General features: G+C 45.3%; 1 protein-coding gene across 8 annotated transcripts in view; it reads right to left on the bottom strand.

The window, feature by feature from the left end:
• arhgef25b (Rho guanine nucleotide exchange factor (GEF) 25b) overlaps positions 1 to 12,140 on the bottom strand; it is a 35,655-nt gene that overhangs the window by 3,944 nt on the left and 19,571 nt on the right. For all 8 annotated transcript variants that reach the window (XM_056438237.1, XM_056438239.1, XM_056438243.1 and 5 more), the window contains 11 exons: positions 10,527 to 10,846; positions 10,340 to 10,429; positions 7,628 to 7,755; positions 6,933 to 6,999; positions 6,214 to 6,317; positions 5,931 to 6,000; positions 4,413 to 4,502; positions 4,224 to 4,316; positions 3,917 to 3,967; positions 335 to 412; positions 71 to 262 (listed from right to left, as the gene is read on the bottom strand). In XM_056438237.1, the coding sequence (XP_056294212.1) occupies positions 71 to 262; positions 335 to 412; positions 3,917 to 3,967; positions 4,224 to 4,316; positions 4,413 to 4,502; positions 5,931 to 6,000; positions 6,214 to 6,317; positions 6,933 to 6,999; positions 7,628 to 7,755; positions 10,340 to 10,429; positions 10,527 to 10,846 (1,283 nt within the window). The remainder of the gene's footprint in view (positions 1 to 70; positions 263 to 334; positions 413 to 3,916; positions 3,968 to 4,223; positions 4,317 to 4,412; positions 4,503 to 5,930; positions 6,001 to 6,213; positions 6,318 to 6,932; positions 7,000 to 7,627; positions 7,756 to 10,339; positions 10,430 to 10,526; positions 10,847 to 12,140) is intronic.

Below are 12,140 nucleotides of genomic sequence, written 5' to 3'. Positions count from 1 at the left end.
GTGTTAAACATAAAGAAAAAACACTAACCCAGAGATGTCTTAAAAAATGCTTTTTAAAATAGACTTGCACCTTGATGCTGTTTTTAAACGTGTACCCGGGCAAAGAGAAGCCCTTTTTCTTATCGATTGGCTCACTGAAGATGACGAGCTGCTCAAACAGGAAGACCCTCCTCTCCTTTGCTCTGGACGGGAAGCCACTTTCCGGCTCGCTGACAGAGAAGGTATCCTGCTGCAGCAGCTTCCCCTGAGCCGTGATTTTACCCTGAAACAGTGTCACAAACATTTTCATACACTGTAAGTCACCATGACTGACAGGAAATAATCAGGATCTCACCTCAAAACCTTGGAGCCTGCCCACATTCATCATATCGTTACAGCGTTTTGGAACAAAACACATCACCTCCACCGCCCTCTGACGAGAGAAATATGATGGAGGAGAATCAGTAAGTGGAAACATCAATTTATGATATGCAGATGGCGCGGCTGTGTCCAGTCGCCGTCGAGGTAGCTCCGCGGAGATTGTGCGCTCTTTTAGTTTTTGTGTTTATTTTTAATATTTTCTTTGCCACAAACACATCGGCACTAACAACATACGACCGCAGCACACTTTTGGACATAAACTTTTGCGCAAAACAAGTGTTTTTGTCCACTTTTTCCATCGATCCAGCGTGGCCGGCAGAGATCGTACGAGCGAACCACGACAACATCAGTGGAGCCGCTACTACGGGAGAGCGAAAACATCGAGGAAACGGGCGGAATTCGGAACAGACTGAGAGTTCAAGCCCACCGTCCACCTCTGCCCAGCATCCTTCTTGCTAACGTCCAGTCTCTGGAAAATAAGATGGATGATGTTAGGGCAAGGATCAGATTCCAACGGGACATGCGGGATTGTAACATCTTTTGTCTGACGGAAACATGGCTGACCCCGCTGGTGCCGGATCGAGTCATATGCCCAACCGAGTCCTTCTCTGTTTTCCGTGCAGACAGAACGGAAGAGTCTGGTAAATCTAAGGGTGGAGGTTTGCTTCATGACTAACAACATGTGGTGTGACCCCAAGAACATTAAGACTCTTTCTCGTTCCTGCTCGCGAACCTGGAACATCTGGCGATCTCATGCCGTCCATTCTACCTTCCCGGGAGTTCAGCTCGGTCATCACCACAGCCGTCTACATTCCACCACAAGCGGACACCGGCGTAGCACTATCGGACCTACATGATGTGTTATGTCGGCATCAGAACAAGTATCCCGAGCGGCTGTGGTGGTGGCTGGGGACTTTAACAGGGCAAACCTAAAAAGTCATGCGAACTTTCACCAGCACATTACGTGTGCTACCAGAGGAAAGAACGTTGGACCACTGCTATACGCCATTCAAGAGAGGCTACAAGGCTGTCTCTCTCCTCCGTCGGAAATCAGACCATGCCGCCATTTTCTTGCTTCCGGAGTATAAACAAAGGATCGCGGGAAGCGGTAGTGACGAGGAACGTAATGCGGTGGTCTGACCAATCAGAGGCTGAGCTACAGGACGCTCTGCGTGTCGTCGACTGGGACATGATCCAATCCAGTTCCAGTGACGTCAGCGAGTTCTGGAAGTAGCAATGAGCCTCATAGCAACGCTAGCGGACACCATCGTCCCCACGGTAAAAGTTAGGGTCTTTCCTAACCAAAAGCCGTGGGTTGATAGATCCATCCGTGAAGCTGTGAACGCCCGTACTGCTGCCTATAACTCCGGTCTTGTATCCGGCAACATGGACGAGTACAAGGCAGCGGTCTATGGACTGAGGAGGGCGGTGAAGGACGCCAAAAGGAGGTACCGAGACAGAGTGGAATCACAGATGGAGCAGCGCGACACCAGGCGCCTATGGCAGGGGCTACGGACTATCACAAACTACCAGAGCAGACCCCGCGCAATGGTGAGTGCCGACGCATCCCTAGCGGACGACCTGAACTCATTTTATGCACGGTTTGAGGCTAGCAACAACAGCGCTAGCTCGCCGCTAACAACAACACCGTTAAGCGTAGCCGAGGTGAGTTCTACCGCTGGGGATGAACACACACTCTCTGTGACCGAGCACAGTGTGAGGAGGGCTCTGTTGAGGGTGAACACCAGGAAAGCTGCAGGTCCAGATGGCATATCTGGGCGAGTACTGAAGACCTGTGCTAACCAGCTAGCTCCAGTGTTCACCACAATATTCAACCTCTCCTGGCTGAGTCCGTGGTCCCCGCCTGCTTCAAGAGATCCACTATTGTCCCTGTGCCCAAGAATGCTTCTCCAGCATGTATGAATGACTACCGACCGGTGGCCCTCACCTCGGTGGTCATGAAATGCTGAGAGGCTGATAAAGGACTACATCTGCGCCTTCCTCCCTTCCTCCATGGACCCGCTGCAGTTTGCTTATCGCCCAAACAGATCCACGGATGATGCTGTCTCCCAGGTACTGCACACCACACTCTCTCATCTGGACAGCCAGAGGGGGCTATGTGAGACTGCTGTTCATTGATTATAGTTCAGCTTTCAACACCATAGTCCCCTCCAGACTGGCCGGCAAGCTGATTGAGCTGGGACTGAACATCCCCTGTGTGCTTGGATCCTGGACTTCCTGACCGCCAGGCCACAGGTGGTCAGGGTGGGCAGACACACCTCAAATCCCTCACCCTGAACACAGGATCCCCCCAGGGTTGCGTCCTCAGCCCCGATGAAGACACCCTGTACACACATGACTGTGTGGCCAGGTTCAGCTCAACACCATCATCAAGTTTGCGGATGACACAGTGGTGGTGGGCCTGATCTCCGACAACGACGAGAAGGCCTACCTGGAGGAAGTTGCTGATCTGTCACTCTGGTGCCAGGACAACAGCCTCATCATGAATGTCACCAAAACTAAGGAGCTGATTGTGGACTTCAGGAGGGTACAACAACAGAGGACGTACTCACCACTGGGGATTAACGGGACTACTGTGGAGAGGGTGAGCGGGTATAAATACCTGGGAGTCCACATCACCGAGGATCTGACATGGTCAACAAACACAGACACTCTGGTGAGAAAGGCAAGGCAGCGCCTCTACCACCTCAGGCAGCTGAAGAGGATCCTTCAGTCCTTCTACTCTGGAGCTGTAGAGAGCGTCCTGACAGGAAGCATCACTGCCTGGTTTGGCAACTGCTCCGCTCAGGACAGGAAGGCTCTGCAGAGAGTAGTGCGTTCGGCTGAGCGCACTATTGGAACTACACTCCCCACCCTGCAGGACTTGTACACCAGGAGGTGCAGAACCAGAGCCGGCAGGATCATGAAGGATCCTCACCACCCCAACAACAGACTGTTTCAGCTGCTGCGGTCAGGCAGGCGCCTCCGTAGTCACGCTGCAAGAACAGAGAGACTGAGACGGAGTTTCTTTCCTCAGGCCATCAGGATTGTGAACTCCGACCTCACCAGGACCCCCACATAGACCCACACAACTGCCCCTCTTAGGCACACACACACACACACACACACACTTACTGTAAATATTGTGTTGTTTTTTATTTGTAAATAGTGTGTACTTGTTGCCCTTGCACATTCCTGCTGAGCATTGCCACTTTCATTTCACTGCACACCCTGTGTGTGTATGTGACAAATAAAACATCTTGAATCTTGAATCTTGAATCTTGCAGATGTGCAGAATAGTACTTTACACATTCACTTACTATTTGATTGGGTACGTCCAGCTACAACTAATGCAGTGTAATATGACAGACCTGCAACAAATCGTACCTTGATGCAGGTTGTAATGTTCGGAGAGATTTTCAGTTGAATATTTTACCAACAACTGAACATTATAGCCTTCACAAAGTATGATTTTCTCGGGACTTGTCTTGTATCAGACTGCATTGGCTTGAGGTGTACCTGATAAACTGGAAGCGGACGGTATGTGTATTCGTACCTGCAGCTCCTCAACATCTCTTCCTGCTTTGCTGTAGTACTTCAGGAAGTCCTGGCAGTCAGAGAGAGGTTTATTGAGAGTTTTAATGATTTTCAATACGAACGTAAGAAAATACCACGATAATTAAAAAACAAAGGAGAAAACGCCACTTGGATCTGATCGTGATGCAAAGAAACTTTATTACAGTGGCTACATGATTAATAATTGTAATTCCTGGCAATATTTGTATCAAGGAGTTTGTCTTTAATCTTTAATGCCGTGAAACAGTGCCATGCATGCAGATACGCGGTCGTCTTAAACTGCAAACCTTCAGCAGGAGTTGATACTTCATGATCCTCTGAACAGGTTTGATGAGCAGATCATTGAGCTGCAACCTGTGACCCAGCAGCTGCCTGAGATACTGTCAGGTCACATAGAAAGAGAGAAAGTTATCTGAGTAACTAGAAGTTTTTATAGAGCGCCAGTCAAATTGACTGTAGTATACAAGTTGACTCACCTCAAAGTAGGTCTCAATGAACTCAGAGACAATGTGTTCTGATTTGGGTTTGTTCTGACAGTAAACCACATACATGTGAAGACGCCGCTCCTGGAAGATTAAGAATTTAAGAGAGCGAGATAAAGAGGAAGAGAGAGAGATAAAGAGGAAGAGAGAGAGCGACACAGAGGAAGAGAGAGCGAGAGATAAAGAGGAAGAGAGAGAGATATATAAAGAGGGAGAGAGAGAGATAAAGAGGAAGAGAGAGAGAGACACAGAGGAAGAGAGAGAGAGAGATAAAGAGGGAGAGAGAGAGAGGTAATATGTAATATGAGTGAGGTGCAGCGTGACAAACGGACAGAGGAACAACTGCCTCTGAGCTGCCCTGACTCTTAGTTTCTTCCTCACTGAGTGAAGCATATATGGAAGCTGAGCTGGAAGAGCTGTGCCTAATCATAAAAAATGTTCCAGTAGTTTATATGCCTGCTGTAACAAGACTATACACTAATACAGTGCCAATTAAAGTTGTAACATCACTGAATCCATGTGATCAGTGTCTTCCAACTAATCTGTGTTTACTCCCAGCAACACAGCTCGGGCCTCCAGCAGCGTGGTGTTGTGTTTGCTCAGCAGTGACCGGCAGAGCAGCGAGATAAAGCTCTGCTCCTGGCCAGAGGAGGAGCTGCTGCTGCTGCTGTGGGGTGCACAGCTCTCCACCTCCCGCTGGAGCTCCGACTGCAGGTTGAAAGCAGCTGGATCTGGGTCGGTTAATCATTCGTCTGATTAAGAATAACTATATCAAACGAGAACCGATCTTTTCACTTATAGTCTTGTTTGCTTTTGTAGGTCAAAGCGGCATCAGTATTACATTGAGATTGTTTCATAACCAGTTACGATTCCTTGGAGTAACTTTCTCAAAGTTCAGTGTGAAACAACCACAAATAAAACTAGAACGGGCACTTAGTAGAGCGCATACCTTCGCATATCACAAGATTGGGCATTGAATTATGAACATGTTGGCATTAGTTGCATGCCAATTGGATAGAAATTGACCGCGCTATGGTAAAAAGATGTTGACCTTTTCATGACCTTGACCTTGACCTTTGACCCGGTCAATCCCAAAATCTAATCAAATGGTCCCCGGATAATAACCAATCATCCCACCAAATTTCATGCGATTCGGTTTAATACTTTTTGAGTTATGCGAGGAACACGCATACAAATAAATAAATAAGTAAATAAAAACACGGCGATCAAAACATAACCTTCCGCATTTTCAATGCGAAGGTGAAAAGTGTGAGTACTTTTTATAGAGCTCTGAGATTTTCTTTTACACTGGCTGTCGGCTCTGAGAGCCGATGGTAACAATGCCGCTCTGCAGACAAACTGATCTGCAACATGAAGACATGTCTGGATGTCGGGGGTCAAAGCTTCACACTCGTGAGATGGCTGCGACCTTCAGCCAAACTGAGTACACGCAGAGCGAGGAAAAAAGAAACTTGTCATCCACATTTGTAACTCACTGATCTGAAGACTCACGTGTTTGATGAAGAGCTGGGCCAGGCTGTCTGGATCACCAACACATTTCTCCAACTCTCCCAGGAAATAACTGTGTGACATGAAGCAGAGAAGGTCAGGAAGGAACAGCCATCCAGTCAAACACACAGGAAACAAACTGCCACAGGGGACGTGACATGCTGAACCACCATGAAACATGAGGACCTCAACAAAATGTGTTCACTGGAAGAGATTGTTCAAATTCAGAGGAACTATGGGAAGAGGGGGGGGGGGGGTGCAAGGGTGGAAGGAGGGAGGCACTCACTCCTTATGCCAGTCGTAGATCTGATGGATGTTTCCAAACACAATCCTGTCCTTTCCTTTCAGGTCCTCTGGAACTCCTTGATTGACCATAGTGCACATATAGCCCTACACACACACACACACACACACACACACACACACACACACACACACACACACACACACACACACACACACACACACACACACACACACACACACACACACACACACACACACACACACACACACACACACACACACACACACACACACAGATGAAAACTATAACTTCTTTGGGATGTGAACGTTACAGCATGTTATTGATGACGGTATCTCAGTCAAATGTATAAATGTCATAAGCGGATTGTTTAACCCTTGTGTTGCCTTAGGGTCATTTTGACCCGAATCAATATGACACCCTCCCCCCGCTTTAGGATTAATTTGACCCCATTCAATGTTTAATGTCGGTGTTCTTTCGGTAGTCAACAAACAAACATAAAGTGCCTCACACTTAAACTTGGAAAACAATATTAATTCTAATAATTTTCTGGAGGTTTTAATTGCTGGCGTCAAATTGAACCCAAAGGGTAAAATATGTTAGTAAATATAAAGGTAACAGGAGGGTGAAACATTGAATCGGGTCAAAATGACCCAAAGGCGGGGGGAGGGTGTAATATTGATTCGGGTCAAAATGACCCTAAGGCAACACAAGGGTTAAGAGTTGAAAGAGGGGCACACCTGTACTATGAGTCCAAGATCTTCCACATACAACCGTTCGGTCTCTATCAGCTCCGTCAGCACATACCTGAGAGAGAGAGATATTTCGAAATAGCAAATAATGAATGAAAATAAAGAAGGTTGATAACACCCTGAAGTCTGAATGGAAAACATCAAGCTACAGAAGACAGTTAGCTTAGCTTAGCATAAGGACTGGAAACAGCGGGAAACAGCTAGACTGGCTCATTTTCCCAGACTAAATCTGCCTAGCAGCTCATCTAGAGCTTACTAAGACTTCCTACATTATATCCTGTTTGTCTAAGTGTGAACATTTAGAATTTGACAGGCACAGTGACTTCCTGCAGTCTCCGCTGCATGACAACATCACAGCGACAAGATTGCAGAAAGTCTCTTTTCCCAGACAGGTCACCCCTCATAAACCCACAATTTATCGTGATAGAGTCAGTATTCTTTATTTGAATTAAAGAAACATGATATAATGTGTTTAGAGGTGATGGTCGGCAGATGAGTCAGGCAAGCTGTTTCCCTCTGTTTCTCGTCTTTATGCTAAGCTAAACTAACCATCTGCTGTGTGTAGCCTCATATTTATTATACACATGAGAATGGTTTCAATCTTCTCATTTAGCACTCAGCAGGAAAGGAAATTAGTGTTTCCTAAAATGAACTTCTCCTTTAATGTAGAGGTCAACACCTACATGCTCTTCTCCAGGGCAATGGTTTTCTCCTCTTCACTGTCCACTGTCGCAGACCACTGGCTCGCTGAGTCGTCAGTCACAGTGCAGCCGTCTTCCCCTTGGAGAGTGTTGATGCTGGATCTGTGACACTAAAACACACAAACAAGACCGAACAGCTTTGAGTGAACACCACTATAACATATTATGTAAGAAGAGACAGACAGAGAGGCATCAGGATCTGTGAGGCACAGTACAGGGTACATTTTCTCAAGTACTGTTCTGTACGTATAGTTTTTCAGATTACAATTTTACACATACAATAAGAATGTTAATCTTATAAAATAAAATTAATTGCTAATGATAAAACCAATAGTTCCTGCACGTGTTGACCCTTGTATACCACCTTACAAAGCATTGTCCATCAAAGGCCCCTTGTTAAGATGTATATCTCTATAGTTTGGTCACATGCAGTTTAACCAAAGACAGATTTGCTCTCGAAAAGTAAGGAGGGTACATTCATTATATCACAAAAACAGCTAGGATGAAAAAAAGTCAGAGAAAAAAGATTTATCTTGCATGTGACCTTTTAAAGGAGCTAGACCCCAGGATGGGAACCACTGGGGTGGGCAGAAATATACAACGCTGAGACGGTCCTAAGCCTGGAGAGCACATCAGTGGAGGAATTATATGCTCCCTTTTATGACTACTTTTGGAAAATCATGCCACTCCCCAAATCCCAAGTAATCTGAGAGTAGTAATCAATTTTGTATGTTTCTCCTTGATACTGAGAAGACCGTAAGTTGAATAATGAGCAACATTAGTAAATCTCTTAACCTTAAAGCAATATAATATAATGTGGAGTTTCCTGCAATCCTCCTGACATACTGTAGTATCACCACAATGTGGGCTGTGACTCAGTGGAGGAGATGATAATCCTTCTGCTGAGTCAGTGTGTAGCTCAAACATGCCCTCCGCTTATTTTCAGGGTCTGTCTTGTTGGCTCTATTGCTCTGCCTGAGTCGACTGTTCATGTCTTCACCCAGCAAACATCCTGCATATGTGAAACATCTGAGGCTGATTCAAACTCCATCTCCCCTCTGGTTCTGATTAACTTGTCAGAGTCCATTAAAATGTGCTTAGTTTGCTTGTTGTTTCAAATGCTTCCTCATCTCTTACAGTTATGTATCCATTAGCTCCTCTGAGAAAGGAATAGTTCTGCATTTAAGAAATATTCTTATATTCGAGGAAAGGATCGATACCCCTCTCGTGTCTGTAGGATTGATATCTGGAGCCAGTATCCAGTTAGCATAGCTTAGCATAAAGAGTGGAAACAGGAGAAGTTAGGTGTCGGACTATGTGCCGGAGACTCCGGGAAGTTCCTGCTCACAGACAAGAAATAGTAAAAATTTTCTTTGTTTCAGAAGGAGTGTTATTTTATACTGTAGTTGTTGTATTTAATAACCAAACCATGATGGAATGTGTCAATTGGTGAGCTTTAGAGGTGCTGGTAGGCCAGTTGTGTTTACTTTGGACAGAGCCAGGCTAGCTGTTCCCTTTTTCTAAACTAAGCTAACTGGTCTCTTTAGGTTGTATAAGCGGACAGAAGTGAGCGTGGTGTCAATTCTCTAACTCTCAGCGAGAAAGAAAATAAAAACTGTTTCCAAATTATTCATTTATTAATTATTAATTTTAAGAGAGGATAAGCCTGACCTGGGCAGAACAACATTAAAGGGTTGAAAAACCAAAGTAAACATAAAGCTGGAGGAGTCTATGAAAACAAATTGTCCCAGAGGGCCAATGGAGTGAGAAAGGCTGAAAGTGAGGACAGTCTTTATCAGGCAGAACAATATCAAACAATGCTACAGGAACAGCACCATTCACTGCCTGGGAAAGGAAGGAACTACAGGTTGATGCCGAGCTGGACGAGGAGGTAAACGAGGAAGCCCTGAATTGACCTTTGGCTAATTAGCTCTTTATTGCTTGGGCTGCTTGGGTTTCGTGAAAGCACACTTCTCACCCCCTAACCCTGAAGCTGTTTCAGCCGGTTTCAGACTGCTTTGCTTGTTGATTACTTCCAGATGCCAACGAGAAAAGCCCCAAGGATTGATTTCACTCCACAGGACCTTATAAAGAGTATTCACTGGTGCAGGGTTACCAGACAAGTAGTGAGTGGTATGTGCTTGTGTGTGTTCATGTCACAAAATAGGCAGTAAAATGGGGAAATATGTGCTTTTCATTTTGCAGAATTGGTGGAAGCCACTCAAACTAAACATGATGTAGAGGGATGTGCATGTATATAATTGATGGCTTCAGTGTGAGTTGTCTCGACATTTAAGTGTGTTTCCACAACGTATACATTAATAACTCATGAGTCCTGCAGTAAGGGTTGGATGATGAGAGACTACTGAAAGAGCACCTCTGATTTGAATAGTTTGCATTAAAATCATATTTTCTCTCAACTACTTTGTTCTGTATTGTAGTTTAAAAAACTATTTTATTAAGTTAATTATGTTCTTGAAGACCAAGGTTAGAAGAAAAAGTTTCCATCATGTCTTCATTCTTTGTTCATATGATTTCTAGTTCTTCCGTTTTGATTTTCTAGTATATCTTAATTTGAGACACTGAATTTCTGTCTTGACTAAGATTGGTGGACCTGCAATCACAGTTTATCTGCTGAGACCGAACTTTGAAGAGAACAGAATGGACTAGAATAGAATAGAATAGAGACGTTACTGGAGTCTGAGTGTCTCTGCCTTGCAGGAGGTCAGATAAGTAGCTCTGTGTTGGAGGAGCTGTAGGACTCAACAGACCATCTGTCACCACCTATACGACATAAGCACAACAACAACCATTACACACAAGAACATACAATGCATTTACTCAGGAGGTGTAAACGTGGCCGTCTGTCTTTAAGTCTCACCGTATCTCCTGAAGGGAGGACGGCGTCGTTGACCTGAGGACCCACAAGCCTTGGCTGAGTTTCACTGAGGGAAAGGAGCGACGCAGGCTGCCTCCTGTCTGACCGGCACATCTGCTTCTCAACTTTTCCCGCTCCTCCTCTGGCATCAGAACTCAGCTTGCGGACAGGGTTGGTAAGCCATTTCTTGAGAGTGCTGACAGGGTGCCGTGATCCCCCAGACGAGTGTGAGCAGGGGCTGGAGCTGCCGGAGGCCTGATGGGGCACAGGGCTCACTGATGGGGTGATGCTGCCGGTACTGGCCGCCACAGAGTACGACTCCACTGCAGAGAGAAGGAAAAGGAGTGGGTTAACATTCAGCAGCTAATTGTGGGGCATCCGCTCAGGTCAGACGCTGCAGACAGATTTCTGCGCAAAAATGTTGGTCAATTTCCTGTGTTAAGCCCTAACTGTAACTTTAGTAGCTGCAGCTACTGTATCCACCGGTCCAACATTATTATAAACACATCTGTTCTCACGAGGAAGGACTCTAAGTGGAGATTATATAAGGCAATTTGACTGCATTTGTGAGACATTTTCTAATGAAGAAAATGTATTTACAATGATTAAATGGTAAATAGTAAATGGAACTGTACTTGCATAACGCTTTTCTCGTCTTCCGACCACTCTCAGCGGAGTCAGCGCATTACATGTCATCATTCACCCATTCTCACCCTTTCATACACTGATGGGAGGATCTAGGTTCCACCTGAACATCAGGACTAACTCTGTCACACACATTCATGCACCGTAGGCACAGCTACTGGAGCCATTTGGGGTTAAGTATCTTGCCCAAGGACACATCAACATGGGCGAGTGGAGCCGGGGAGCGAACCACCAATCTTCTCACTGAAGGACAACCCTGCTCACCACTGAGCCACAGTAAAACTACAAATGTAGTGACATCGACCGACACTGTCCTGTTCAAAGTATTTGCACTGCTTTTACCAAGATGTGTAAGAAACAATGTTGTAGGGAAGAGCCAGTTGAAATAAAGCAAAGCTGAACATGGATAGTTTCCCATTAATAAACACATTATTTGCTTTTGCATTGGTGCACCTCCTGTGATCAACTGACATGCAGATAATAGCACACTAGTTTTGGGGCATTTTCCTTATTTCCAAAGAAAGCAATGCTGAACGCATCACATCTGCACTGAACTGCCCTCATCCACAACTCATGCTGGACCAACACTGAAGCTGTCACCCTTTTACAACACAGCTGGGTTTTATGTCCAGATTTAAGTCTCTTGACTATGGAAACTTGTAAATTCCTCCTCCACACTGTTTTAATCAAGCACCCTAACATTAACATTTCACTTTAATCTGCAGATCGTAGCAAAGTGGAATCTTTCAGGAGGCTCATTTTGTAAATCTGGACTCTTGCCAGAAGCCACTATTCACTGTCAGCACATTTATGTAAGCTATAATAATAAAAACAAGCTTTCAAGAAGCCAGTATAAATCTAGGTCATCCATTTGCCAAAGCTGCCATTAAACAAGACGCCATAATGGGAGTAAAATATTAAATAATGTGCTTTTCTCACTTACTCATTTCAGTTCTCCTTTTATATCACGTC

This window comes from Pseudoliparis swirei, chromosome 18 (assembly GCF_029220125.1).
Source record: "Pseudoliparis swirei isolate HS2019 ecotype Mariana Trench chromosome 18, NWPU_hadal_v1, whole genome shotgun sequence".
NCBI lineage: Eukaryota > Metazoa > Chordata > Actinopteri > Perciformes > Liparidae > Pseudoliparis > Pseudoliparis swirei.
The sequence above is the reverse complement of the archived record's forward strand: the minus strand, read 5'-3'. Positions and strand labels throughout refer to the sequence as shown.